This window comes from Populus trichocarpa, chromosome 2 (assembly GCF_000002775.5).
Source record: "Populus trichocarpa isolate Nisqually-1 chromosome 2, P.trichocarpa_v4.1, whole genome shotgun sequence".
NCBI lineage: Eukaryota > Viridiplantae > Streptophyta > Magnoliopsida > Malpighiales > Salicaceae > Populus > Populus trichocarpa.
In genome coordinates, this window is record NC_037286.2 from 2,262,836 (window position 1) to 2,289,550 (window position 26,715).

Sequence of the window (26,715 nt, forward strand, 5' to 3'; positions counted from 1 at the left end):
GTAAGGGGGCAGAACTATTTCGAAGAAAAAACAGCACTAAAAATGAATAGAAGGGGGGAGGGGCTGTGGAGGAAAGCGCACAGGAAAAACCCAACAAATAGACCAGGAACAAATCTTGTTGGAGATTAGGATTGATGTTTGATTAGATGGACGACCTCTTGTCTTTCTCGACTAGAGGACAGCTTAAATCACGGGGGATTGCGTCTTGGCCTTTTCAGATTCCGATTTGCATGAAATAATTGTTTCATCGAATTTCTAATTATCATCGAGGCATTGGTGATTATCTGTGAAGCAAAGATTCGTTGCACAGTGGAGTGCTGCATTATAATGATGTTTTTGCTGTTCACAGTGTAAGCCAATAAAGCACAAATTAGAGGCGAAATCATCCTTTTACAAGGTTCTTTTGGTATTGTCAAATTGAACAGGGTTAATTCAGTTATTTTAATTTTTTTTTTTGACAGGGTGAAAAAACTACATTACCTCTTAAAAGCAAAAGAATTGCCTGACATCCAAAGACTACTTAAAAAAAAAAAAACAATAAAATAATTAAATCACTCCTAACAGCAAGAAGTCCTAAACTTATTGTGCAAGGCTCTTTTTTTTTTCTTTTTTTTTCTATTATCACATGCGCTAAAGGGTAATTTGATCATTTATTATATTTAAGTATAATTAAGAAAAATGGTTGATGCATGGGTATATCCGTGGGGTTTGGGTAGCACGGTTGGCGCCGTCTATTAGCCAAACACTAGATTCTATGGTGACTTTGGAAAGTGTTAGCCTTACTCTCTATGCTTGGATGGTGCGTGCGGCCATCATATTGTTGATGACCTTTTCTTGTTTTTTTTCCTTTTTCCCTCGATTTTTTTGTCAAACCCTCCAATTTGTTAGGCTAACCCTTTAACTTAGTTTTTCTTCGAATTTAATTCATGTTCTTTTTATTACTATTTGTTTTACTTGAAACAATTTATAATAATAGAATGTTTTTTTAATTTTTTCATCTATCAAACTTGGTCCGTATTCTTTTAATTGTTATTTCTATGTTTCTTTATCATTTTCTTGATCTATTTTATTTTTCAATTTAATCCTTCGTACTTGTATTTTGTTTAATATCAATACTAGATTTAGTCTTTATTTTTATGATTGCTAATTGTTTTTATCTTTTTTCTTATTTATTATATATTTTTAATTTTGTATTTCATTTAATGTTTTAACCAGATTTAGTCCTTATTTTTTTATTGCTATTTTTTTAAAATTTTGGATGAATGAGAATTTTGATTCGTGATTTTTTCGAGTCTGTTTTTTATGGGGTAACCCGGTCTCACAACCCAAGATACAGGTTTTGAAGATTAGCTCGGTTTGACTTCTGTATTTTTTTAGTTTTTTTTTTAATTTCATCATTCCATATTATATTGTTGGGCCTTTAGCTTTGTAAATTTTGCCGTTTTTTTTTTATGAGGTTATTCTAATCTCATATCCTGAGTCGTAAATTAGTTGAGCTAACTAGGGTTCACTCAAGGTTTTTTTTTTTTTTTTTTTGCCTTAAATTATTTTGTTTGTGAGCTCCATTTTTTTATTCGGTTTCTTTTATAAGAGGTTATCCTGCTCTCATAAGTTGACCATGTGTTTGGTATGCCGACTAGAGTCAAATTTTTTTAATCCATCCTTCCGTGTTTGCTTTGATAATAATTAAACTTTAATTTTTTATTTTATAAGGCTGTCTCATTCTCATTTAATTTTTATTTTATTTACAAATAAAATCATTGAGATCTTTTAAAAATATTTATAAGATATCTTTTTATAATATTGACACATTTTTTTTCCTGATTAATCATTGTCATTGACTTCTTATTTTACAATCATATTATTAAATTAAATAAGCTTATTACACCTATTCGAATGAATCATCCGATTCCCAAATTTTTCTTACTCTTTTAAATGCATTGTCTTCACCTAATTTTTTTTTTCTTATGTTAGGAAAAACTTAATTTGACTTACTGGAACACCTATCTAGTCCTAGCTAAACTTGCCTAGGGTTGGCTGCACATGGGGTTAGCTTGAAATAGGTTGGAATAGCCAATGCTTAATTTTCCCAAGCTGCCTCCAAATGATGAACATAAAACAACGTTTTCTAGACCATTGCATAGCGAACTGAGAAATGAAACTCGAAAACAGTGTGAAGCACACAACAACAAACAGTGAAAACTGTTCATCACGAATTCACGAGAGAACAAACACAAAAGATCATTCTTCCATGGAAGCCTGGAAGCCAGGATTCGTTCCTTGACCCAACTGGGGCAACTCCCCAACACAGGTCCTAGGGTTCCCATTTCAAGACTGGCTATGACGGGGGGGAAATCATTATGCCACATGAATCTTGATCCAATAATATACCCCAGCGCAGTTCAGGTGTCATGAAATTGAGTTATCTCTGAACCCTGGGCCGCCGATAACACCTCACGTGTACTTGTTAAGCATTTTGAAAATCAAATGAAAACCACATCTCATTAGTCACGGCGGTCTATTCCCCGCACTTCACATCAACGGAGAATGCATAGCTCCATTTATTGAAGGATACAAAAGGCACATCATTTACAGTCGAGGTCCGAAGATGCCAACAAATAACGTTCATAATGTAATTGATGAAGAAAACTGAAGGAACATGGAGGAAAATAATGTTGGAACCCTTCTAGTTAAGAAATGATTGGCAAAGTTAGCGTAAGAGTGTAAGATGCATCTGGCTCCCCAGCTGAATGCCATTTTCGACTCATGCTTCATGTCAAGCCGATAGAAATGGCCAAGCAACCATACACCAACCAATGGCAGCGCAACAGGTTATCTCTTACAGTTGCAAATGCACCACTCATTCACAAAAGCAGCATTGCCTGTCTCTATCACACACCCATCACATGAATCATATAGCTTTGAGATCCTATCGTTGATTCAACATTTTAACATTCTATCGAGGAGAATCTGGACCATTGCATCTATTTTCTATATTTCTTCTTCGATTACAAATTCTAAGAAAAGCCTCCAGAATTTTATTACAATATGCAGACACATAAGAGTATTGCCACATAAACTAATTAGTTATTTCAACCCCTTAAATAATTTGATATCAGAAGTACAGATCAACAAAATCATATTGAAATTGAATTTCTTAGGTACATGAATCAGAAAAACATCACGGTACATGATGCTTTATGGCATTAGTTTCTCCCATGGAAGAAAAGAGTGAGCCTGAACAACCACAAGAAGAGCAGAGGTTGAACCTAAAATGGAGCCAAAATTCTACCCTAAACATGTCTTGTATTATTGGGAAAGAAAGTGATCCCTTCTTCATGTATTTGCGGATACCAACAAATATTCCTTGAAAGACAAACCTCAAATTTTGAAGTTTACGAAACAATACCTCAAGAAATGGCTCATTTTGCCTTATGTTCTTTATCTGGTAGGACATTGTTTGGAAGAATAAGTTCAGGGGGGAGTTCACGCACAACACCTAGCATAGAGTCATACTCCTCGTCCTTCTTCGCAAACTTTTTGCGAAGAACCTTCTCAAACTCAATCTCATCAAAAGGCTTTGCATTCTCAGCTGCATGAACCTGTGCAAGGTTTGAGTAGTTGGTGGCTGACTGGGCAATAAAGGCTATCTCTTCATCAGTCAACTTCCTCAAAAACTTTGCAGGATTGCCTCCCCATACCTGCATACATTGCAAACAACTGAAGCTGGTATTTCTGTTTACTTTCAGCATATCTTATAAAGATTCACATATGCAGTATGAACAAACACATTCTCCACATACTTATCTGTTTAACATCAAACTGTATTATAATGTTTGATACTTTTGGGTTTAGAAGTGTTTGGAAGTTCATTCTTCTCATTTACATCTCTGATTGTTAAATGTTTAAAGTGTGTAGTAAGACCTACAGTCAGTCTCTACAAATAGATGTCAATATCCTTGATGCATCCAATTCGAGACAAGTCTGAAGCATATGATGAACAGCTAAAAATTTATAAATTCAGAAAAAAAGCACCTTCAAATTCTTAGAGAGAGAGAGAGAGAGAGTTAGCTGACATACCTCTCCAGTAGGGATCCTTGTATTCTGTCTCACAAGAGCTCCAGCAGCAACCATAGCATGTTTCTCAACAACAACACCATCAAGAAGTGTTGCTCCCATACCGACAAAAGCCTCATCCTCAACAGTACATCCATGTACAACAGCACTGTGACCTGCCCAGTTCAAATTTAAATTCATTAAGCAAATTTTGAAAGCATCACACATGACCACCTAATTGCTCCAAGCTAAACAAATGACCTCCATAATAATGCTCACCTACAGTAACATTGTCCCCAATGATAGTTGGTAGCACCTTCCCACTTAGATTAGATTTTGCCACATGCACAAGGGAGTTGTCTTGTATATTAGTTCCAGATCCAACACTGATGCTGTTGACATCACCTGCCCACCAAAATAAGTCCATGGTCATTGCAAAAGCCAAAAACAACAAGGACAGCTCTTTGTAGAATTTTAATTCTTAGGCCCAAAAATTACATCCACTTGAGCATATTTGAAGGGGAAATTCGAGATTAAATGCATCAAATATAAGTGGTATAAAATCTTACCTCTCAACACACATCCATACCAGATGGATGATCCTTTTCCAACTTGAACATCCCCAATTACAGAGGCGCTGGGAGCCACAAATGCATCCTTATCAACTACAGGAGCCTTGTCAAATATGTTCATTAGAGTTCGATGCCTGGACACTAAAACACAAGAAATGATTAATGTGGTAGATACTTAGACTCGATTCACATACAAAACGATGAACAGTATGTTGATTTTGAGACTATGAGGTCATTTAGAGACTTAGAACTAATAAATTAAATGAATTGATGCACATTTTGTTTGTAAATGATCACTTTTCATTTGATATGCAGTATATTATTTATCTTTCATAATGCCATTTTCATTTGTTACTGAATCTCATGGTTCTGATCCCAAAAATGGGCTTTCCAATTCATGACTCAAATCTTGATTTGACAACCATCCGCCATAGCTAACTACAAGCTAGACCAGCATAACCCAAATTATATTCCTTGATGTTAATAATAAGAATCATATTGAAAGGAGATAAAAGAAAAAAAAAACAAAAAAGGCTAAACTACTTGTTTAGTTGATGCACAAATAAGGAACAAATGATTCGATTCAAAGGCAGATGAAAAGAAGAGATTGGACTATGAAACATGTAGTTAGCGGGCATCAAGGCAGATGATACCGAGCAAGAGAATTAAAATGCTTAAACCAGTCTTGAATGTGTGGTGTATTCGTGTCACTTCTCTGACAGGATGGAGTTCATGAGAGTGTCCCATGTGCATCACAGAGCTATCTTCCAAAGCACTCCATAACCATTATGGAATTTAACAAAATGATCCAATTCATAGCAAACTCATATTCATTATTCCCTGGGTATACTATACAATAAAAGTTTCCATGATAGTTTTAGCACATGCAACATAAAACCACAAGCACTCGTGAGGAGGAGTTATTTCATCCAAGCAATAAGAGAAAAAGTAAGAAAGTGGATGGAAAATCACAGTAATTGCAAAACTAATATTTTTTCAGTAATAACAGAACAAAAGGGAGGCAATTATTCGGGATGAAATTCACTTTATAAAGAAAACTTTCAAAACCCTATCGGTTAAAACCAATTGCTCCTGCATCTCATTAGAGTGGCATCTTTAACAATAACAATCACAACCTCAAATTATACGGCTACATTCCGAGAAACTAAACTATCCTCATCAATAATAAGCCAGCCCAATCTAAAAAACCATGCTACAACGACGACAAAAAGTTATTATTATCTAAACTTTCATTATCAAATCTATGAAATGCTCACATTCACAAAGATTAAGCGAATAAATAAAACATTTCTCCAAAAAAACCAAATTAGCAAACTAGCTCCGCAAATTATAAAATTATCTACGCTGATTCGAAAACAGAAAACACGCAAATAAATTCGTAGTAAAAATGCGAGCTGCGGTAATTAATTATATGATCTAATTAGATAAAATGAAGCTATAAAGAGATTTAATTAGGATCTAGGGTTTATAGAAATGCTAAGCTTGCTTACGTTGTTCTTGGAAGTAGTAGTTGCCTTGAAGGCGGCCTCCTAGACGATCAAGAGCTTGGCCGGTCTCGCGAATCCAGAATCCGACGGTGTATATGGCTCTGCCTAGGGTCCCCATCTCCTACTCCTTGTTTGATCAAGTGGTTATTGTTCGTTGGTTTCACTGCGATAGGAAAGAGAAATTTAGCTCGGTGTTTGTCTGTGGGGTTTTTAAGAAAAATGATACTGTGAGGGTAGAGTGGGATGTAGCCGAGACTTTGGAGGGTAAATTTGGGTTTTGATCCATTATTAAATTACAAAATGGTCCCTGACACTCAGCTGCTCTCCAAGGATCACAATTTATATCGATTACAAAATGACTCCAATTGTTTTGGAGTCGTGCTTATTGAATTTCACTTGCCGGGCTTTATATCATAGCTATCAAGCAAGGCCCAATCGCTTAACGGAAACCTCCTGTAAATTTTATTTATTTCATTAATAGTGTGCAGGGAAAAAGAGCTGAACCGAGTAATAAAAACAAATCGAAGAAAATGAAAAAAATAATAATTAAAAAGGCCAAATAGAGAGAAAAACATAAAAACCCATAAAATCTTCGGGCCGGTTCTTTGCCACACTTTCATTTGTATCCAGGCAGAGGTGGTTTAGTGAACAAAGGAAGGAGACTGGGATTGAAAATTGAACTGATCCTACAAAAAGAAAAGACTGGGATCGGGATCGGGCTTTAACGCGAGCCGAAATCGCCTGTCCAAGCAGTCACTTGGCTGGCCACGTTCAGTCCCAAGGAGACCCTGGCTCGGTCCATAAAAAGTACCTAATAAAACGACACAAGGAGGGCACGTTCTGATGGGTTGATTAGGCGCGCGCCTGCAAATGGCACGCGAAATGTCCATCGTTCAGATGCTAAACGCATTTTAAGCTTTAAAAAAAATCCAGAGAAAGAGAAGGTAACAAAATCAGCGATCGCTTCATCACCGATAGATCACCTTCTCACCGTTCACTTTCCCTAATTGGATCCTCACCTGTTTCAAAATCCTAACTCTCTCGAGGTTAGCTTTCATGGCCTCTCTTTATGTATGCTATTATTATATTTATGATTCACTCGATCAATTTAAGCAAAAAGAGAAACAGGTTTTTAACGATTCTTGATTTCATTTGTTTAATTTCTGTTTGGTTTCCGAGAAATCAAAAAACGAAAGAAAATGCTTAGCTAATTCTATATTATTCAACGGGTCTCAATTAATTTATTTTTTTTTGCCTAGTATTTGAATTATTCTCCGCGTTTATAGTTATCATTTACGCATGTGATTAAAAAAATAAGAAGAAATTTAACGATTCTTGATCCTCTTTTTTTTTTTTTTTTTGTTATTGAAGTTGTGTTGTTTTGAAGAAAATAACTGAAATGATTATTGCAATTAAGCTAGCTTGAGCCCTAATTAATTCAAGTTTTGTAGAAGATTATTGATTATGTTTTGGATCTGCAGGAGAAATTAGAATATAGTAATTGATGGAAGGAAATGGTGGTGATGCTGCCAATGTGGTGGGACCTGTTGCGAAGTGGAGAAATGATTTCTCTCGGGCATTCCAATACTATCTCGACCGATCCACTCCTCATCCGATGCAGAGGTGGCTTGGAACTCTTGCGGTTGCAGCAATTTATGTGTTGCGTGTTTTCTATGCTCAAGGGTTTTACATTGTGTCTTATGGTCTTGGGATTTATATCTTGAACTTGTTGATTGGGTTTCTGTCACCCAAGGTTGATCCTGAACTTGAAGTTTTGGATGGGGCTTCTTTGCCAACTAAAGGATCGGATGAGTTCAAGCCCTTTATCCGCCGCCTTCCTGAGTTTAAGTTCTGGTAATCAAGATTTTCTTTTGCAGTATAGTAGATGATTCCGTTTGTTTTGGTATATTAGCTAGTGTTTGGGTGGAATGCCTGAGTAGGTTATGCAATTGATTTTCCAGCATGTTCTTTGTACTCCAGCATGTTTTTGGTGTTCGTGCTGGTATTAGTTTCCATTAATATTTATCTGTCAGGCTTTATTTATCCTTACAAGCAGGTGTCATTTTTTTGTCCTGCATGGGTTTTGCTTATGATTGCTTTGTCCATTTTAATCTTGAAGCATAGGATATCAGAAATACTATTTTGATTAAAGCGTAAAAATCTAAAAGTTAGTATGAAGTGCTGCTTTCATCTGCTGGTGTGGTAGGAAATTTAGTTGGAGAACACTCAATGTTACATAGAGATTTAGCACTTTGCATTTTGTTGACCCTATACATGCCAGTTATAATTTCTGTGGAATATTATTAATGTTTCATGGCGTTGGTGTCATTAATGCCGCATGATTTCTACACTTGGAATCTGTATTCTGTATCAGATAATAAATTCAAAAGGGTATTAACACGTGGCATGGATGTGGACAATCCATATAACCTCTGGTGGATTGAAACCAGTTTGTTGCCAACAAAACACACACTACCATAATTTGTTTGATTATTGCCATCTTTGTTTGCTAGCTGTTGTTGGCTTAAATTATACTCTGTAAGAGCCGATATTAGAAGGGTACTCTTTTTTTTTTCCTTTTTTTTTTTTGGGGGGGGGGGAGGTCTTGCAACAAGTTATACCTTTTGGCTTTTCAACATCACACTGACTGAGGAACTAGAAACTATTGCTAAGAGGCTTGAAAAAGGTTTATAAAAAATCCTGTTGGCATGGGACCAGCTGCATATGCAAGTTGACGAGGAAAGATTACAAAGAGCTTTAACAACAGACATCATAGGTTAATTAGTCAACAAGAAGACAATATTGTTGGTAAGCTTTAGTGGCCCTAGATCTTGCAAGTCAGGAAGAAGATACACGTTGTCTCAGTCTGATCAACATCATTTATTCTGACAGAGCCCCATTCTAAGATGTTACTGAATGAACAGAATCCATCTCACACTTTGCACTCTGACCATATCTTATTTTCTATGAATTCCAGACCCCAAAAATGACTTGTTTTTTTGGTTCTGCTTTCAGGTACGCCATCACCAAGGCTTTTTGTGTGGCCTTCCTAATGACCTTCTTTTCTATATTTGATGTCCCTGTTTTCTGGCCCATATTACTCTGCTATTGGATTGTTCTGTTTGTCCTCACAATGAAGCGCCAACTCATGCACATGATGAAGTACAAATATGTTCCATTCAGCCTAGGAAAGCAGGTAAGAGCTTTGGAGAGTTTTCTTGTAACCACCCCTCTCCTCTCCCTTTTGCCACCATCTCCTATATTCTCTTTCAGTCGTGGTAATTGATGGCTGGTTTTCTTTTCTTTTTTTTGTTTGAACACACAAATGGAGTTAAAATGCACATTGGATGTTTCCTTTTCTTTTTCCAGTTAAAATGCAGTAACTCCTTTCCTTTTGTTTTTTTGCAGAGGTATGGCAAGAAGAAGTCTGATGCAAGCAGCAGTGGCTTGATGAGGGACTAAGCTATGACATGTCCTGAAGCCTTCCAGATGTCTTGCTTTTAATTTTTTGAAGGTTTTCCTGTCTACGTCAAGTACCATATGCAAAACTCAATAGGATTTGAAAATTTCATATTGTTTTATATTTTTAGTTGTAGCAGTCACTAGCATGACTTTACAATCACACATTTTCTGCGTTAGCTGGAGATATTCCTTTATACATTAGAATTCTTCTAGTATTCTATTTTTTTAGTCTAGTGAATCAATCGTGCTTGATGGTGAGCCGCCCTACTTTGTTTAGTATTTGAAGATGCCTGAGCTGTCAGTGTGTGTGAATTGATGTTTGAGCTGTACATTGATTGAGAAAATCCCACTTGTATGATTTTGAACCAATGGCGAGACCTGGTTGGATTCTGTATTCATCTCACTGACTACAGTTTATATGTATGAATCAAAATTCGTTTTCAACTTCAACGCAAATTGTAAAATTTTCAGATCACAATTTCCCACCTTCTTCCTCCCCTGTTCCTTACACATCCGCTGACCATTTCGTTTCCTTGGATGTTGTGTGTTCTAAAATGACATTCCATATATTTTTTTTAATTTTGAAGTCGCAGAAATCGATTAAATTGCACTGTGTGTGCTTTGCTGTCCCTTGCAGTGACTTGTGTGAATGGATTGTATTTGGATTCAATGTTTCAAGTTTCAACTGTATTTGAATCATGATCATCTTGATTTAATATGTGGTTAATAGTATATAATCAGCATTTGTTCGGAATGCTCTAAATTGGTTTTACGTTAAGGTTTTATCAATACCATAAAAAGCTAGGCGTGAACCTAACCCAAAGCACAAAAAGGATCAAACTGGGTCAAGGCTTGTTCAGACTGGAATCCATGTAAACCCAATGCGAAGCCGAAATGGTCCACCAATTTGTCTCTTGTGGTTCATCTGCTGATCTACATTCATGGATTCATCCTGTTGGAGGTCAGATTCCTTGCAGTCTCTCTCCTGGGGACAGCCAGAAGTTTGCTTGAAGTTTCCTCGGCGAATCACCAATTCTGACCTCGTGCTGCCCCGAAAACGAGTGTGAGCAACACTGAATCACAAGGGAGAAATTAGTTAGTGTAGCCATGAATCAGCAAGGAGCCAAAGCCGATTGAAGAAAAAAGTGACTCACGACATGGTCAATTTGAATAATTGAATATCTCAAGCCATAATCATATTCTCAGATATCACCTGGCTGCTCCATTGCTAGACGGCTAGAATGAGTGGGGGTGAAGTACAAAATACCACAAAAGCAGGCTTGGCACGTATGTATTGGCTAGGGCCATGGCAATGATGCCAGATGGAAATGTCTAATCATGTACCAACTTGTATATCAAATCTCCAACAACTGAATAGCAAACGTCTCGAATATGTTATTTTGATACTAATTGACTTTAAAATTGAAAGACAAATGTATAACAAATTGGAGCAGTACTTTGCTGAATTTTATATTGACAACGTTTCTCGGACATGGCCAGCTAATTATAGGCATAGAAACTCTCCCTCTATATCTGCAATAGAACTCTCAAATAATATCGGACTGTACCACTTTTCCCCTACAAATGACTGGGAGAATTTTTCTAGTGATTTTCTTCTTCTGGGCTCTCCTCGCAATTGTCACCCCTACACTAGTTCTCTTATCAGAATCTTCAAAACCTTACTTGGATTTAAATGGTAAGGATTTCTTAACATTTTTATGTTAGGTGAGTTGTTGAGCCTCATTTCTTGAATCTGTAGAACTAATAGTAAGTTGCATGTTTTTTCTTAAGATGTTGCAGTTGAGAAAAAGGGTGGGGTGCTGAAGCCTAGGAGAATGATGGGGTACTTGGAGAAACAACCGAGAATAGAAGAAATAGCTCTGGCATCAATATTGCAGGCACCGACACCAGCTCCAGAACCAGAACCAGAACCAGAACCAGAACCAGTTTCTGGAATTAGAGAGGCTATTTTGACAAGGTTTCTTAAGAAGAGATGAGGCTGGTGATCATCAAACTTGCTCTCATGGCTATGTAGGTTTGATTTCAGATTCTTTGGTTATTTAAACAAACTCTTTGAAGGCTCTAATCTTGTTCGAATGTCATAAAAAAAATAGTGTAGCAGTTGAAGACAGAACTTGTAGATGTATATACCTGTGCTATAGAAACAATTGCGTCAGAAATTTTCTTGTGCTGTGAATCAAGTTTTTGTAAAGGGCAAAGAAAACGAGTGGAAATAATTTTCCTGATTTTTTTTTCACTCGGCCATTCATAGGCGACAGCTTTCTTCAGAGCAGAAGAAAAGCTGTCTCTTCAAAATTTGGTTCTAAGGTAGAAGATAAGAATAACTATTGTTTAAGCTTTAAGTTTTCAAGAAATTTTCAAATGCCAGGTGCTAGAGAGCCATTTGTGGATGATCAGTCGAGCAATATTCTGATATCTGAGGATAAAGAAACTTCCTTTCACGTTATTTTTTTCATAAGCAACCTGGCATATTAATTATGCCCAGTCAACAGCACATGACAAACCAATCCCACAATGTTGAGGATCCTTCCTTAAGGTGGATATCAGAATTGTTTGGAACTGTTGTTGGATGGTGAGTTAAGAAACCAAGGCACATCAAACAGTCAAATGGTTAGAAACACCCAACCTAGAGGTTAGAGCCCTATCGATCGTTCCTCTACATGGCCTTAGTTCTGCCTGTCCCTTCATCATTTGGCTCTAGGCTGCAATGGGATTTTTTTTTTTTATTGTAATGACCGCAATGGAATTAAGTCTCTCAAGTAGTGATTATGATAATAAGCTAACCCATTTGGATTGTGATGGGGATCAACCCTTTTTCTTTCCTTTATTTACAAGTTTTCTTGCTACCTATCTAGTGTATTGCTGGTTTAAGTTAAATCATATGTAGTTTTCTATGCCAACCTAATGAGTGTCATCAGTGAGATCATAAAAATTAAGCCAAAGAAATGCAGCCCATGATCCTAGCACGACGTTCACGTCTCAGTTAAGCAGCTTGCTCGGTTCCATTGCATCCGGTTTTTAGAGTCAAGCAATATGAGCTTGCATGCTTGTTCTTGTTGGCATTGGCTGGATATGGAAGTTCTTCCTGAAATTGGAAATCCAGAATGGTTTTCTTTGGTAATCTCTTGGCAATCAACACTCAACAGAGCTATTTCTTTACTGTTCATCCTCCTAAACTGAAATGGGAATTCAGCATTCCGAAGGCTGCTATTCGACCATGACAGCTTTAACACCAAAATACTGTTTCCCTTTATTTGTGTCATTTCTATTCATTGGCTGACTTTGCTTTGCTATCAGCTTCCTGATTTTAGTTTTTGGAATAAGATTCTTTCATTTATCGATTCTTTCATTTATCGTAAATTAAAAAAACAGTGCAAGCATCAGGCTTGATTCATTGGGGGACAATGCCATAAGCTAGAAAAACAAATGCAAAAGCTTTAAACATATTCATCATAACTCAATTACATTATTCTCACCCAGAACATCTCTTCCAGCAATAGATACAAACCATGGCAATTAACTAGAGCAGAACATCATTTCACAAGGTTTATAAGGAAAGAGACCTCCTTGACTTGGACAAACACTCGTCTATAAGAAACACCCAAATTTCCAACTATTCGGCTGTTTATTTCATTAATAACTGGAGAGCAGGAGATGCCAGTGCCTCAGACAAACTGATCAAGGTACTCTTCCACGGTGGTATATTTGACATCTGGATATAGCTCAGAGGCCTCAAGCCCCCATGATGGGTCAATCTCAAAGTTGGTCATGTCACCATTAACGAGGGCTGAGTGGTTGATTGACAGAACAATATTAATCGGAATCGGAGACTCTGCAAGAATGAAAGAAAAATCAGATAAAATATACCAGCAACATGATTTCTTCACTTCGTTTAATAATTTGCACTTGCTCCTGTGATCAGTGCACATCAAGAATCTGATAGAAAGAAATAGTGCTGGCATTGACATTTTGTTTTATGGATGAGGGTTTGACTGACCTTGGATGTCCTTCAGAAGTTTCTCTTCAGGAACAAAGGTTTTTTCGAGGGTTTTGCCAATCTTTTTCTCCCATAGATCAATAAGCTCATTGAATGAGTAGGTGTTTTTAGGAGGCTTGATTAGGACAGTCTTGTTCAAGGTTCTTGCATCATCCACAGCTTTGATGGTGTAGGTTCCAATGTCATCTTCCTTATTGAAAACCACTGTTGAGCAAAATAAATGTCAAAACTATTAGGCTAATTCATTTTCCAACTCATATTTCATAGAGAGAGTTAATAACATCATATTGTTTATTACACTTGGCATTGCCATCTCCGAGGATGGTGATCTTGTCTCTCGGAGGAGCAGTAAGTCCAAACTGTGCCAATGTGGGGAGATAATATGCAGCAAAGAAGTTGGAAGGCACATAAGTGTAGGGAATCCCTGCAGCCTCGATGGCACGTCGAATCTGAGCCTTCATTGCAAATGCAGTTTTTGCAGGCTCAACAGCATTGACATGATCCACATCCATTCCAAATTCTGAAGGGAAGAATCTCTGAACAAAACACACAAAAAAGATTCAATTATTATTATTATTAAAATTCCATGTCTCCTTGATGATTCTCTTAGACAAATTGAGAAAAACAGCAAGATAAATAAAATAATCACCATCATGGTATATAGAAGTTGATATTGTTAGACTGCAGCAGAACACTGTAACATTTACGGCCAGTTTAACATTGAGATTGAATCTATTTTTTGTTAAAATTTTAAAAAATAATTGTTTTAAATTAATTTTTTAAAAGTTTTTAGATCGTTTTGATGTGATTATGTAAAAAATAAAAAAAAATATTATTTTAAGATATTTAAAGCAAATATTATTTTGAAAAACAATATTTATAATGCTGCTAGCAGTTTAATATTTATCTGGTGCCCTTTAATGCCAAACTCTTCAAATAATTTTATATAACTTTCCAAACTCATCATGTACCGTTTTGCTTATTCATTACGAGGAAAAGATAAGATTTCGCAAAGATAAATGCCATATTCTGTAACAAATCTCCTTTTCCAGGTTCCATTTAATATTAATTAGAAGTTTTGATTCTGATAAGTATTACAGTGAGATTAAGCACGATCTTGGGCAAACCTCAAAAATATCCCCCAGCTATATATATATACTCTCAATTTTACCCCCAAACAAATGTTTATATCAATTTTGTCCCCATTCAGAATTTATTTAGTTTTTTTTCAGATTTGATCATGAATTCATAAGAAATGGTTTTTTGTATGGAAATTTACTTTTTATGTTGAGGAATTATAATAGAATACCCCATTGAAAAATCTAAATTGTTTGGGCATAGAATTGTTACAAGAGACTGTTTGCGGCAAGATTGATACTAATCTAATGTCGAGGGCACTTTTGAGGTTTGCTCTTTTTTCCTTTATAAACAAGCATGGAAGAACAGAGTGAGCTCAATTGATTTACCATTAACGCAAAGATCTCAATGTCGCAATCCTGAATGTTAGATTCAATGGTATAACTTGATCAAAAACAGAAAAAGATTTATGATCATGGACCTACCTTGACATTGCCAGCTTCTTTAATGGCGGCAATGATCTTGGTTTGATCTGCTATTTGCATGCTCCCAATCGCTGATATCACCACATCCACCTGCTTGATTGCCTTCACCAAATTGTCATGGCCGTCGACATCTCCCTGTAAATTCCCCACAATATGACACAATCAATTCATTTTGTTTCTTGAAAAGACAAGGAAACAAAATCATCAAAACATGGCAGAGGAGGTTTAAGCAGCTACATGGATCAAAGTGACGCCTAAGTTCTTGAATTTCTCGACAAGTTCTCGTTTGACAGGATCAGAGACTGTACTCTCTCTAACCAAGGCGAAAGTGGGGTGACCGGCCTTGGCGCTTGCCTCCACGATGAATTTTCCTATGTAACCAGTACCTCCAATGATCAAGATCTTGCTTTTATCAGCCATTGTAGATAATTTTTCTTGATGAAAGAAACCAAGGAAGGAAAACAAGGAGAAGAGATAGACGTTGTGTTGGAGAAACGACACAAGGCGTCCACTATTTATGGACAAAACTGAAGGATGTAATTTGCTAAGATAATAATGGGATAATGGCGATTTCAAATTAACTAATTATTTATTTTTAGTTTTTTTTAACCCGAGTGTCCGAATAAGTTAACACACATTACAACTAATTATTTTTTTTTTCTAATTAACTCTGTGTATATCATATTATATTTGGTAGGTGTGAGGGAATAGAAATAGCCGGTATAAAAAACAAAAAATATGCTTAGTTAAATATATATATATATTAATTTGTCAGGTAAGATATAATACATAATTTTATATTATTCTTTAATATATTTTTTTTAAGTGAGAAGGTCATATGAGTTTGAAAGTTGTATACATATAACAATTTTATAATTAATTTTATTAAATATAATGATAATAAGATTTAAATATGTAATTGTTTGTTTAATAAAATTTTAATATCATGTTAAATAATCATCTCGGTCAAAAAATATAAGTTATTAAATAAAATTTCAATATATAATTTATATTATTTTCTGATAACTTATCTCTTTTATCTCTATTATTTTCTCTTTTTTTTGTTATAAGATAGTGAATAAACATTAGTTCTCTAAATGTTCTAATTATTTATTTGTATGAAGTTTTAAAAATAAAAAAAATTCATTACCGTGTTTATTTTTAAATTATCATCCACTTTTATCCTTAACAATAAATAAGTTAAATATTTGTTTCGAATATATTTAAAAAAAAATAGTGAAGGGTAATGTAATAAAGTGAATGAAAGTATGTAATAATTATACTTTCTAGTTTTAGAATGAAAACTTGAATTAAATGGAGTAATATCAAGAATAAAAAGGGCATTTATTTAGGGATTGAGAGAGTAATTATTTATGACTATGATTATCATATTAGAGGGGAGAGGTTGTAGAAGTAAAAGTTACTCTTTAATGCTCTACTTGGTCTTTGTTTTTTTTTTTTTTAAATGGTATGTTATTTTCAAGTCTATTTCCTCAATATTATTTTTTTAAAAAAAAAATCATCCATCGTTATCATTGAATCCATGAAAAAAAAATTCAACAAACCTCCTTGGAATTTATTGAAGAAAAATTCGTGATCATGCGTATGAAGTGGAGAGTAAAACTCACTAATTGAACCAATTTCTCATGGATGGCGATGGGATCGGTATTTTTATTTTATTTTTAATAAAGAGGTTACGAAGAAAATGGATCTAATCAGAAACCTTAGTCTGGTGGGGAACGATTTGTTGGGCAGTCGCTTCTTATTTTCGGTGGGGGCATTGATGAGTGATCTTTACTAACTTCTAGGGCTGAGAGCACAGATTAGTTGCTATCGTTCGAGAAATTTGGTGAACATAGCCGTTTTGTGGGGAAGGTTCAAATGGTAGGTGTACGATGTTACTATTCTCCCTCTCTTTTTTTTTCTCTTCTTTATCATGATAGGTTGAGCAGAAAATTTAGAGGAATTTCTGAAGTGGAAGGTGTGGATCGTTTGAACGACTCTTTACAGCCATAATTACAGGTTATTGCTGACTAATGGTGGGACTGGGAATGCGGTTGAAACCGTGTTTTTTAAAATTTTAATTTTATTTTGTTTTTAGATTATTTTAATGTGTCGATGAGAACATATCACCTTTTTTCAAATTAAAAAGAAGGGAAAAGAACATGTCACCTTGCATGAGAAGACGGAACACTCCTCACCACCGTTATGGGGGCGGGGAGACGCATCCAACGTCGTCTCAACATGTGATGTTCTTCCAACGTGAGGCGCCACACGCGCCTCCCGAATGTTGGCGCGTGTATCACAATTTTTTTTAATTATTCTATGCAAATATCAAATTGCTCCCGACAATATTAACAAAAAGATCATCAATCTTAGATAAGGATTATTCAAGCTAAAGGGCATTTAAGTAACTATATTGTTCCTAGAATTAAAAAAAAAACCGAAAACACCCCTGCTCATGCAACCAAGAAAAGTCAATATTTAAGGGTATTGTTGACTAATAAAAGTTTAAAAACCCTTTTACCCCATTCAATTTTATAATATCATATGTGTTCTATGAAAAATATCATATTATTCTTGAGTGCATGTTATATTTTAAATTGTGAAGGATAAAATAGTCAAAACATTACTGTATTTCTCCGCATAATACATAGGAGAAAGCTAAGCTCTTTTAGTTTTTTTTTTTTGGTAATGCGTGATTATGCAGCCGCACATTATTTTCTCTAGTGGTGTTACAATGACATTATTTTTATGATTTATAGGTTTGAAGGAATATTATTTTTAAAATACTCGTTGGACCGGTATAAGTCATTTTTTATACTAATATTTTTAATTGCTTATTCCTTCTAAACTGTAATTGAAATTTCTGGAGTGGAAGTCCTCCAAATTTCCAAGAACAGACGTTCTATGACTCGTCTACCTGCCCATCGCCTTACACCAGAAAAGAGGCCAACCATGCAAGTGTGTTGAGCTAAAAAAGAGTTTAGTACTTTTTTGTAAAATGTTAAATATCTAGGGACCAAAATTGAAAACTATAAGCTAGACTTGGACTCGTTTGTATTGAATAAAAACTCAGGGATTATTTCAAATTGGTATTAGAATTTAGGGTAAAGGACAATAGTAAAACTTTAAGAGATGCAGAAAATAAGAATCCAATCTTATGACTAAAATCGTTATCAGAATAGGGTGCTGTTTCCCTATCGTGGTAAGGGCCTATGAATTGCGACATCATGATTGTTCTGTAAAGTTAAAGAAAACATGATTCTGTTTATTTCTTGCATTTAGAGTGCTTTTTTATGTTTGAAATTGAAGTAGTGGTTGCGGTTTAAAGTGTTTTTTTTTAAATATATTAAAATAAAGTTTTTTTATTTTTAAAAAATAATTTTTAACATCAAAACATCAAAACGATTTAAAAACATTAAAAAATTTCATTTTAAATAAAAATAAATTTTAAAATTTTTTGAAACACGGTTTATACCGCATTTCTAAACATACTTTAAAGATTATCGAAGGGTGTTGCAGTTTGATTAAAAGGTGCTTTTCATTTTCAAACTTGTTTAATAATATAGTAACGTCTGTTTGAGTAAAAAAAGCTTGTTGTATTCAAACCCGTTTGGTATTATAATAACGGTTTTTTTAAGAGTTTTTTTATTTAAAAATATATTGAAATAATTTTTTTATTTTTTAAAAATTATTTGTTTTCAATATTAGTAAATTAAAATGATTATAAAACATAAAAAATAATTTTAAATAAAAAAACTCCCATAAAATATCATTTGTATTTAAGATTAGCTGCGTATTCTTTTTTTATCGACAGGATAACAATAATAACCAGCATGATATAAATAAATGAATGAATGAATGACAGTAACCCATTTATAAAAAAAAAACCCGGGTTAACTCATAGAACTACGAGTTAACCCCCCACCCAACTCATCGCCTGAGGTCACAGTAGAGATCAGGATTTATAACTATGAGACCGGTTTCGGTGGATTTATCTTTTATCGCTTTCTTGGTGTTTGTGTACATGGTAGCCCATAAAGCCCAGCAACAAGAAACCTTCCTTTGAGAAACCGGCCCATTAAAACCTTCACCATTAGCCCAAGATCGGGGGCTCCAGGGCTCCGTTTCTTTCGTGAACTAATAATGCTCCAGAAGGCCCAATCCACCCTGAACTGATATATATTGACCAAATAATGAGTCATGAATGTTTCAGGACTGAATTTTTTTTTTTTTTCCATTTCCTTTCATTATATAACTGATCATTCTCAAAAAGCTTGTTATATAATCGATCCTACGGTAGGTCGTTGTTCCTATTAAACATTGCACAGCTTGAATCCAGCTCTGATTCAACCTGCCACGAGACTCAAATAATATTTTTTTTAAAAAAATATCTTTAACATCAACCACAATTTTAAAAAATAAAAATTTAAAATAAAAAAATAAAAAATTTGGCAAAAACAAACACTGTTCGAATCACAGATATAGAATAGCAGGATACAAACTGCACAATTTCACTGTATTTCTCATGAAGGCCTTTTCAAACCATCTTTGATTAATTAGGGGGACAACAAAGATAAAAGCCTGGTGTAATAAATAGAGCACCAAATTATACGAGTCAATGTCTTGATGGCCAACCATCCTACACTCTTAATAATTTATACAGATGATCAAGCGGCCAGAAGAGAGGACAAAATCCACTCATCACATTCAACTTCTCCATATTCACAACATCTTACAAAGGTGGTAGCTTAGCTTAACTAGCAAATCAATGCAGTATATAGGAAGCAAGGAGGCCATCACACAGCACTGGCTCCACTGATGGATTTTGAGCTGGCGATGTGAAACTGTGGTGAGTAATTGTTGGAGGAACGTTCCAGTTCTGGTGTTTCATTTAGAAATGCCCAGATGCTACTTGCCCACCTGCAACAACAATGGCTTGATTAGAATGTACATGCTAGATTAAACCATACAAGAATTTGATCTAGTGGCCATAACGGGGTAAGATGCTGAGGACTTTTAGCTTAATTAATTACCAGCCATTTTTCTTGATGACTTGCTCCAGACTTGGTTCATCTTCCGTGTCCATGAACTCCTCTGTATCGGCTGGAGAGCTTGGTCTCTGAAACTTTACTCCATCATCTTCGTACATGCCATCCTGTAACATACATGTCATGATCATGTAAGTGAAGATTCAGAGTATTCATGCAAAAAGAAACGTGCCCAAGAAAAAAGAATATAACTAAGTGAACATGTTATAGAAATTAGACCTGGTTGCTATTTGATGGACTAGAGAAAACTTTGAGATGATCCTCCTCTGTTTTCTTCTTCGATTTCCAGTAAGCATCAATGTCTCCTTTAGTTTGTGACCTATTCCTTTGGTATTTCACTGAACAAGGAACCACGGGTCACATAATCAAGCCAAATCAAGTAACCAAAAAAAAAAAAAAAACCCGAAAGCTCCATGAGTGTGTCATGGCACAGATTGAACAACCAAGATTGCCAAGAATATTTACCTGATTCACGATCAGGGACAGGTGAGTCCCAACCAGACATTAAAGATCCCATTTGTTCAAAACCTTTTAATCAAAGCACTTAGCAAGAGTGTGTGTCTTACCGATCTTGTGATAATGATGATCTTTTATCCTATATATACTGCTGATGTCCGGGGGGGTCTCACGTCTTATCCTTTTTTTGTTCTTATCCTTCGCTTGCTCGCCAATATTCGTGCAATGCAATGTATATCTACAGAGCCCTGTTTTTTCATATAAAATAGTTTTTTAAAATCTCAATTATGTTTAAATTTTTTTTGTCTTATTATTATTAAAAAAATTAATTAATGAAAATATTTTTCAGTAGAAAAAATTTAATTTGTTTTTTCAATAAAAAATTCTTTATTTTTTGAACGGAAACACTTCTTAAAAGTTATGAAAAAAATAAAAATTATTTTGTTCTAGAATCTTATTATTACTATGTATTTTATTTTAAATTTGTTTTTCAATTTTATTTCTTAAAATTTTATTTAATTTTATTTTTATATTATTTTTTGTTTTTGTTTTTTAATTGCTATTGTTTTTCTCATATTCTTTTTTAAATTAATTTTTTAAAAAAACTTTTTATCCGTCATATTTGATATTTATTTTTTAATAAATTTGAAAAAAAATTATTTTTTAATTTATTTTTTATTAAATTACCAAATATTAAAAAAAAATATTTTTCATGAATACACTTCCATGAGAATTACTTTAAAAAGGAATCTATTTTTCTATAAATAAACGGGACAATTTGATTTGTAACTTGACGATTCAGGTCAAGAGTGAGGTTATTTGACAATCAAAATATGTTGTTTTTATTTAAAACTATTTTTTTTAAATTCTAATATCTTGATTTGATCAATGTTAAATCAAGTTTATTTATGTCGATCAAATAAAACTTATTTAATTTTAAAACTAGTTTGAATCAGGTTTTATATTATAGATTTAGTGTCCATTTGGCATCACGTAGCTCTTGGTTTTAAAATTATTTTTTATCTAAAATATATATTTTTTTTTTCTGATTTTGATGTATATACGATAAATCTGGGATAGTTTAACGACAGAGTATGGACGAAGGAGGCGAGCCTGTTGACTTTATTACATAACAAGCTGAAGTGGGTCTATGATTGTGATAGGTTTCCCCAACTTGTGTCCAATAATCTTTAAAACAAACCACTGCCCACAGATTCATTCGTATGTACAAACTAGAGGCAGGATTTTGAGAGGATGGAGATGCCAGATATTTTCCTTGCATTTTGCCCCCGACTTTTGCTCACACTACTGGCCCCACGATTGGATTGGCGCGAAAAATATCTTCTGCGTTTTATTTTGACTTCCTGGTCAGGTGGAAGAGAATCAGAGATGATGCTTCATGGGCCGTATGGCCCAAGTCATTAAATATATCGGATTGGGCCAGACATAGCCCACTTCTATCCTGTCACTCACAGGCCATTGAACTGGGTCGAGTATCGTCTTCTATTGGTTATGTACATGGGCTGGGCCAAGGAAACTTGAAGCTTCAACTTGGAACGAGCTTCAATTGTTTGGTAATAAGGAATGAAATCGTGAAAATAAAAGGTTTAAATAAAAATAAATTCAATGGACTGTTCAATAATAAGGAATGGAAACGTGAAAATAAAAACAAAAGTTTTATTTTAACTTTTTAGGGGTTTAATAAAGAGAAAATAAAATGAGAATAAAAATTAAATAAAGTTACATTGCCATGCAAGGTGAGCTGGGAATGGAAATAATGAATAAGAATTAATTTTTTAAATGATATATTATTAAATATTAATTTTTTTTATCATTTTTTTATCTTAATTATCCCCATCACTAGTTATTATTATTATTGTTTCACCGTTTTTGTTAATATTATTATTATTTTTCTTTCACCTATTGCTATCTAATTATTTAACTCTTTTTTTCTTCTCCACCATCATTATTGCTACCAGCCTACCACCATTATTATAATAATTTTTATTATTTTTCTACTGCCACTGTTGATACAATAAGTTTTAAATTATTGTTTATTTTTATTTAAAAAAAAACATTAGAAATTTTAAATTCCATTCTAGTTTTTTATTATTATTTCAAACACAATAGTCATTCTCGTTCTCAATCTCATTTAAGATCTGTTATTCTTGACGACTAAACAGAACCTGAAAGGTTCAAATTAACTTTGATCCAGAATATCGGAGAATTTATACCCTTAGGAGAGAGTTTAAAAGTCAAGACTCGGAGCCTCTGAGGTCGCTGTTTAACGGTGAAAGTCCCTTTGAAATGACTTTGTCGACTGCCGCTCTTCCTTTAAAACACCCGCAAGGAGGAATTCTGTTTATGTGGAATAAATTTAAAGTGATGAATTGATGATGCACGTCATTCCATGGCAGACTGCGTATTCACAGTCTTTGCAGTTCATCCACTGAAATTGGAAAATTTAGAATTTGATTCTCGGGCCAATATTATAGCACATAAAAACTTAGCAGAGGTTACAACTTCTCAAATGGCATGCTTTCCAATTTTTTCTTATAAATGATGATAGCTAGTGACCATAATCAGTGCACTAGATGAACCATTATCTACAATGTTTTTTCTTCTGGGAGCTTTGGCAGGCATAAACAACTTTCTCTGTGCGATATATACTTTTTTTCGATCGAATTGCCAGTATCCACGCTCAAATAACATATTTATTGACAGGAAAATCTCGCAGATTTTATTTTTCTCTGGATTTGAACCAGTTCCCAAATCATCTGAGTAAATACGTGCAGGCTAGTTATCAGTAATTTAAAATAAGACCTGGTGGGATGGACATTGAAGAAGATGAGGAGAAAGAAAAAAGTAAAAGGAGCACTGCTTTTGAGCGTGAGAGCAAAGACAGAAAAGGTTCGGGAAGACAAAACAATAAAAGGCCGAGTTTCTCTAATTATTTCTCAACCATAATACAGCTCGTTTACTTTCTTGGTAGGTTTTTGGTATGCATGGCTGTGATTATTGCTATTTTCACCATCACTCGACAGCACCTGAATTCCGAGCATCATGTTTACCACAAGTCGAAGATTTTCCCTCTGTGCCATCATAAAATCAAAGGGATAGAGTGAATAATAGGTCGGTGCTTTAATCATGGCTCCATGTTTTTCTTTCAGATTTTACTCGTGGACTTGTGCTACAAGACGCTCAAACACTTAAAAATAACATACTAGAATTTTTAAATTTTTAGATTAATTTTGAGAAAACTTTCATATATTTTGAAAAGTAAATGATCCATAAAGTTTTTTACTGAAAATAGTCTATAAGGCTATTAAAACACACAAAAAAAAACCCATCCTAATTAGTAAATTCAAAATTAAATTGAAAATTATAATTTGAATAGAAAAAAAAATCTAAAAAATAAAAATATCAAGTAATAGCTTACAAACCGAAGTTAGAATTTTTCTTCAACTACAAGCTTTTGTTACGCTTCCTAGTACTGTCCCTGCAATATAATTCATCATTTGAATTTGCAAGAGTTACAAAATATCTTCGTCATTGACGTCATTCAAGATTCAAACCTAGCTAGCTAGCATCCCATAATTCAACCTATAAATAAATAGAAAAACTGGGCAAAATGAAGGTGGGCAACTCTCAAAGCTTTGGCGAATATATGAAGGTAGTGGGCAACTCTCAAAGCTGGGCAACAAAAACCATATATTCATGCCACGCACGTCACATTACACGTTTCATTGGCCGGCAATACTGCTTCTAATTAACCTGTGGCAAAATGGCATCAAAATAATCAATCAATCACTTGAAGATTTAAAGTTTTATATAGCCAGCATGGGTATAGTTTGTATGGCTACCCAGAAATCTTATCCCGTCGTCGAATATGCCTATCACATTCATGCCTTGGCGCCAGCTTCGTCTGTCCTTGCTGGCATGTATTACCGGTTGGCAAATTTCCAATTATAACAAGCTTGATGCAAACATCTATTGCATAAAGTCAGTTCAATTAATGAATGCAACAAGGGCTCCACATTTCAATCCTTTTAAGAATCTAACGTCCTGTCGTTTAAAGGGCACCTATGTGTTTTGGCTATTTCTGCCTCGGCTTATTCCATAGAGTAGAGGTGTTACTGTGTATGTCTGATACAATATATATCGGTACCTTTTCTTAACTAATCAATTGCTAGCTTGGTGTTGTGTTAAGTTCTTGAAATTATATATATATAATAAAAAACTATTTTATCTCAATAGTTTAAATTATTAGGTGAGATTTTAAAATATAATTAACATACATTATCAAGTAAAAGTTATTTAGACTTGAAACTTACATAAACTTACATTACATTGTGCTTAATTTTTATCAAATAAATAGAAATTGTGAAATTCAAACTCGTGACCGCTTGATTATTAAGGTTCTGATACTCTGTCAAAAAATCATCTCAACCCAATAGTTTAAATTATTAGATGATGTCCCAATAAATAATTTATATTATTTTTTAATAATATCAATATATTAAAAATATTTAAAAATGTTAATTTAATAATTTTTGAAGTATAGAAAAAGAAGTTGATGTGCTTGATTTGATTGGGTTTAAGTTCTTGCCACCCTGTTTCCAATGGAATGTCATATTTGAGGAACATTTATTCCTATCTTTACATCTCCATATATACATCCCTTCTTTCTAAGATTTAAAGATATGTTTGACCCTATTATACTTCTAAGGCAAGCAACTCTTTGAATGGGATGTGAATAATCAAGACAATACATACATACATACATACATACATACATATACATACATACATACAAACATACATACATATACATACATACACATATATGATTTTATGAGACATCCTACATCAATTTTTTACCAGGTACTTGGATTTTTTTAAAAAAAAATGAACCAGAAATCACTTAATCTAATGCAACTTCGACTTGAAAATTCAAATGAGTTTAACTTCAAAAGTTTTAGCAGCCAAGGGCGTTGAGTATTCAATAAAGCCTTTGTTAAAATCTAAAGATGTGCATACGTTGTTCAGTGGTATTTAAAAATATGATAACAGTTGTGGTTTAAAGTATTTTTTTTAATATATTAAAATATTATTTTTTTATTTTAAAAAAATTATTTTTAATACTAGCACATCAAAACGAACCGAAAATATATAAAAAATAATTTAAAATAAAAACAAATAAATTTTAAAAAAACATAATTTTAATCATGTTCCTAAACATCACCTGTATTTTATAAAAGGCAAATATTTTGTGTGAGAAAGAAGCCATACCATAGTTAATTAATACAAGACTTTCGGTCTGTAATTATATGATTAAAATTCCCACGGTAAAGGCCTTGATCAGTACTGAAGGTCTTCTTTGGGTGCACCAATTGGTGAGTGGACCCTCTATTTTTAGGTGGCTATAATTTTGATACCCTAATCAAACAACAAGCGATGATGATTCATTTTTCTGCAGATGAATAAACCTAATTATATACACAAAAAAATAATCATTAAGCCACGCCTTAATTATACCAAAATTGTATTCTTCGTGTCCAATTGAATGGGGCAAGAATAATTAGGTTTGTCTGAGATATGCGCCAATAGTGAGTGATCTTACTACCCACCAGCCGATTATTCACAATACAACTATTTAAGGAAGTTTTTAGATTATTTTTTAATTTAAATACCTTTTTAACATCTTCATCAAAACTTATTTTAGAAAAATATACTTTTAGTCTTTCACTTAAACTTCATATTTAATAACTTTTTTTTATTTGCGGCCGCAGTTATTAAACTGGGTATGGTTAACTTAATCCCAGCTCAAATTAAGTGTTTTTTTAATTAATTATGAGTTAATTTAGTTGATATATTGATCAATTTGAAAAATTAATTTGAATTTTATAAAAAAATAAAATAATATTATTTTAATTAATTAGAGTTAACATTTTAAACAAATGGAAACAACTTTACTTTCTATTTCAAAAAGCTGCTAGCTATTTTACAATCATTCATGCAAAACAA

General features: G+C 33.9%; 5 protein-coding genes across 6 annotated transcripts; 2 read left to right on the forward strand and 3 right to left on the reverse strand.

Annotated features, from left to right (window-relative positions):
* Window positions 1–3,122: 3,122 nt before the first annotated feature.
* On the reverse strand, window positions 3,123–6,382 carry LOC7471944 (gamma carbonic anhydrase 1, mitochondrial). Its single transcript, XM_002301988.4, has 5 exons — window positions 6,140–6,382; window positions 4,626–4,769; window positions 4,336–4,461; window positions 4,081–4,232; window positions 3,123–3,701 (listed from the first exon to the last, which is right to left on the reverse strand). Exons 1-5 carry the CDS (start codon window positions 6,252–6,254, stop codon window positions 3,423–3,425), a joined length of 816 nt encoding a protein of 271 aa, XP_002302024.1. The 5' UTR covers window positions 6,255–6,382; the 3' UTR covers window positions 3,123–3,422.
* A 463-nt stretch (window positions 6,383–6,845) lies between these two features.
* On the forward strand, window positions 6,846–10,048 carry LOC7471945 (protein RER1B). Its single transcript, XM_002300726.4, has 4 exons — window positions 6,846–7,182; window positions 7,618–7,990; window positions 9,152–9,332; window positions 9,545–10,048. The coding sequence occupies exons 2-4, from the start codon at window positions 7,641–7,643 to the stop codon at window positions 9,596–9,598; spliced, it is 585 nt and encodes a 194-aa protein (XP_002300762.1). The 5' UTR covers window positions 6,846–7,182; window positions 7,618–7,640; the 3' UTR covers window positions 9,599–10,048.
* A 240-nt stretch (window positions 10,049–10,288) lies between these two features.
* LOC127904960 (uncharacterized) lies at window positions 10,289–11,855 on the forward strand. Of its 2 annotated transcripts, none has more exons than XM_052450267.1 (2): window positions 10,289–11,294; window positions 11,399–11,855. In XM_052450267.1, the coding sequence occupies exons 1-2, from the start codon at window positions 11,183–11,185 to the stop codon at window positions 11,593–11,595; spliced, it is 309 nt and encodes a 102-aa protein (XP_052306227.1). In that variant the 5' UTR covers window positions 10,289–11,182; the 3' UTR covers window positions 11,596–11,855. The 2 variants fall into 2 exon arrangements, with proteins under 2 accessions (XP_052306227.1, XP_052306226.1); XM_052450266.1 differs by having other exon boundaries at window positions 10,799–11,294; window positions 11,390–11,855.
* A 1,179-nt stretch (window positions 11,856–13,034) lies between these two features.
* Window positions 13,035–15,736, reverse strand: LOC7479737 (phenylcoumaran benzylic ether reductase Betv6). Its single transcript, XM_002301989.4, has 5 exons — window positions 15,416–15,736; window positions 15,179–15,313; window positions 13,915–14,152; window positions 13,617–13,820; window positions 13,035–13,451 (listed from the first exon to the last, which is right to left on the reverse strand). The coding sequence occupies exons 1-5, from the start codon at window positions 15,596–15,598 to the stop codon at window positions 13,285–13,287; spliced, it is 927 nt and encodes a 308-aa protein (XP_002302025.1). The 5' UTR covers window positions 15,599–15,736; the 3' UTR covers window positions 13,035–13,284.
* Window positions 15,737–19,703: 3,967 nt separating this feature from the next.
* LOC18096117 (uncharacterized) lies at window positions 19,704–20,864 on the reverse strand. Its single transcript, XM_006386149.3, has 4 exons — window positions 20,698–20,864; window positions 20,452–20,570; window positions 20,218–20,339; window positions 19,704–20,104 (listed from the first exon to the last, which is right to left on the reverse strand). Exons 1-4 carry the CDS (start codon window positions 20,747–20,749, stop codon window positions 19,981–19,983), a joined length of 417 nt encoding a protein of 138 aa, XP_006386211.3. The 5' UTR covers window positions 20,750–20,864; the 3' UTR covers window positions 19,704–19,980.
* Window positions 20,865–26,715: the final 5,851 nt, after the last annotated feature.

Coding starts and splice junctions, on each gene's coding strand:
- LOC7471944 (XM_002301988.4), bottom strand. CDS start 6,254: ATGGGGACCCTAGGCAGAGCCATATACACCGTCGGATTCTGGATTCGC. Junction 4,462..4,625: donor GTATGGATGTGTGTTGAGAG/GTAAGATTTTAT, acceptor TTTGGTGGGCAG/GTGATGTCAACAGCATCAGT. Junction 4,233..4,335: donor TGGGGACAATGTTACTGTAG/GTGAGCATTATT, acceptor TGAACTGGGCAG/GTCACAGTGCTGTTGTACAT.
- LOC7471945 (XM_002300726.4), top strand. CDS start 7,641: ATGGAAGGAAATGGTGGTGATGCTGCCAATGTGGTGGGACCTGTTGCG. Junction 7,991..9,151: donor CTTCCTGAGTTTAAGTTCTG/GTAATCAAGATT, acceptor TTCTGCTTTCAG/GTACGCCATCACCAAGGCTT. Junction 9,333..9,544: donor CATTCAGCCTAGGAAAGCAG/GTAAGAGCTTTG, acceptor GTTTTTTTGCAG/AGGTATGGCAAGAAGAAGTC.
- LOC127904960 (XM_052450266.1), top strand. CDS start 11,183: ATGACTGGGAGAATTTTTCTAGTGATTTTCTTCTTCTGGGCTCTCCTC. Junction 11,295..11,389: donor ACCTTACTTGGATTTAAATG/GTAAGGATTTCT, acceptor TTTTTTCTTAAG/ATGTTGCAGTTGAGAAAAAG.
- LOC7479737 (XM_002301989.4), bottom strand. CDS start 15,598: ATGGCTGATAAAAGCAAGATCTTGATCATTGGAGGTACTGGTTACATA. Junction 14,153..15,178: donor AAGAAGCTGGCAATGTCAAG/GTAGGTCCATGA, acceptor TGTTTTGTTCAG/AGATTCTTCCCTTCAGAATT. Junction 13,821..13,914: donor CGGAGATGGCAATGCCAAGT/GTAATAAACAAT, acceptor TTTGCTCAACAG/TGGTTTTCAATAAGGAAGAT.
- LOC18096117 (XM_006386149.3), bottom strand. CDS start 20,749: ATGGGATCTTTAATGTCTGGTTGGGACTCACCTGTCCCTGATCGTGAA. Junction 20,571..20,697: donor TGTCCCTGATCGTGAATCAG/GTAAATATTCTT, acceptor TTCCTTGTTCAG/TGAAATACCAAAGGAATAGG. Junction 20,340..20,451: donor GTCCATCAAATAGCAACCAG/GTCTAATTTCTA, acceptor TGTATGTTACAG/GATGGCATGTACGAAGATGA.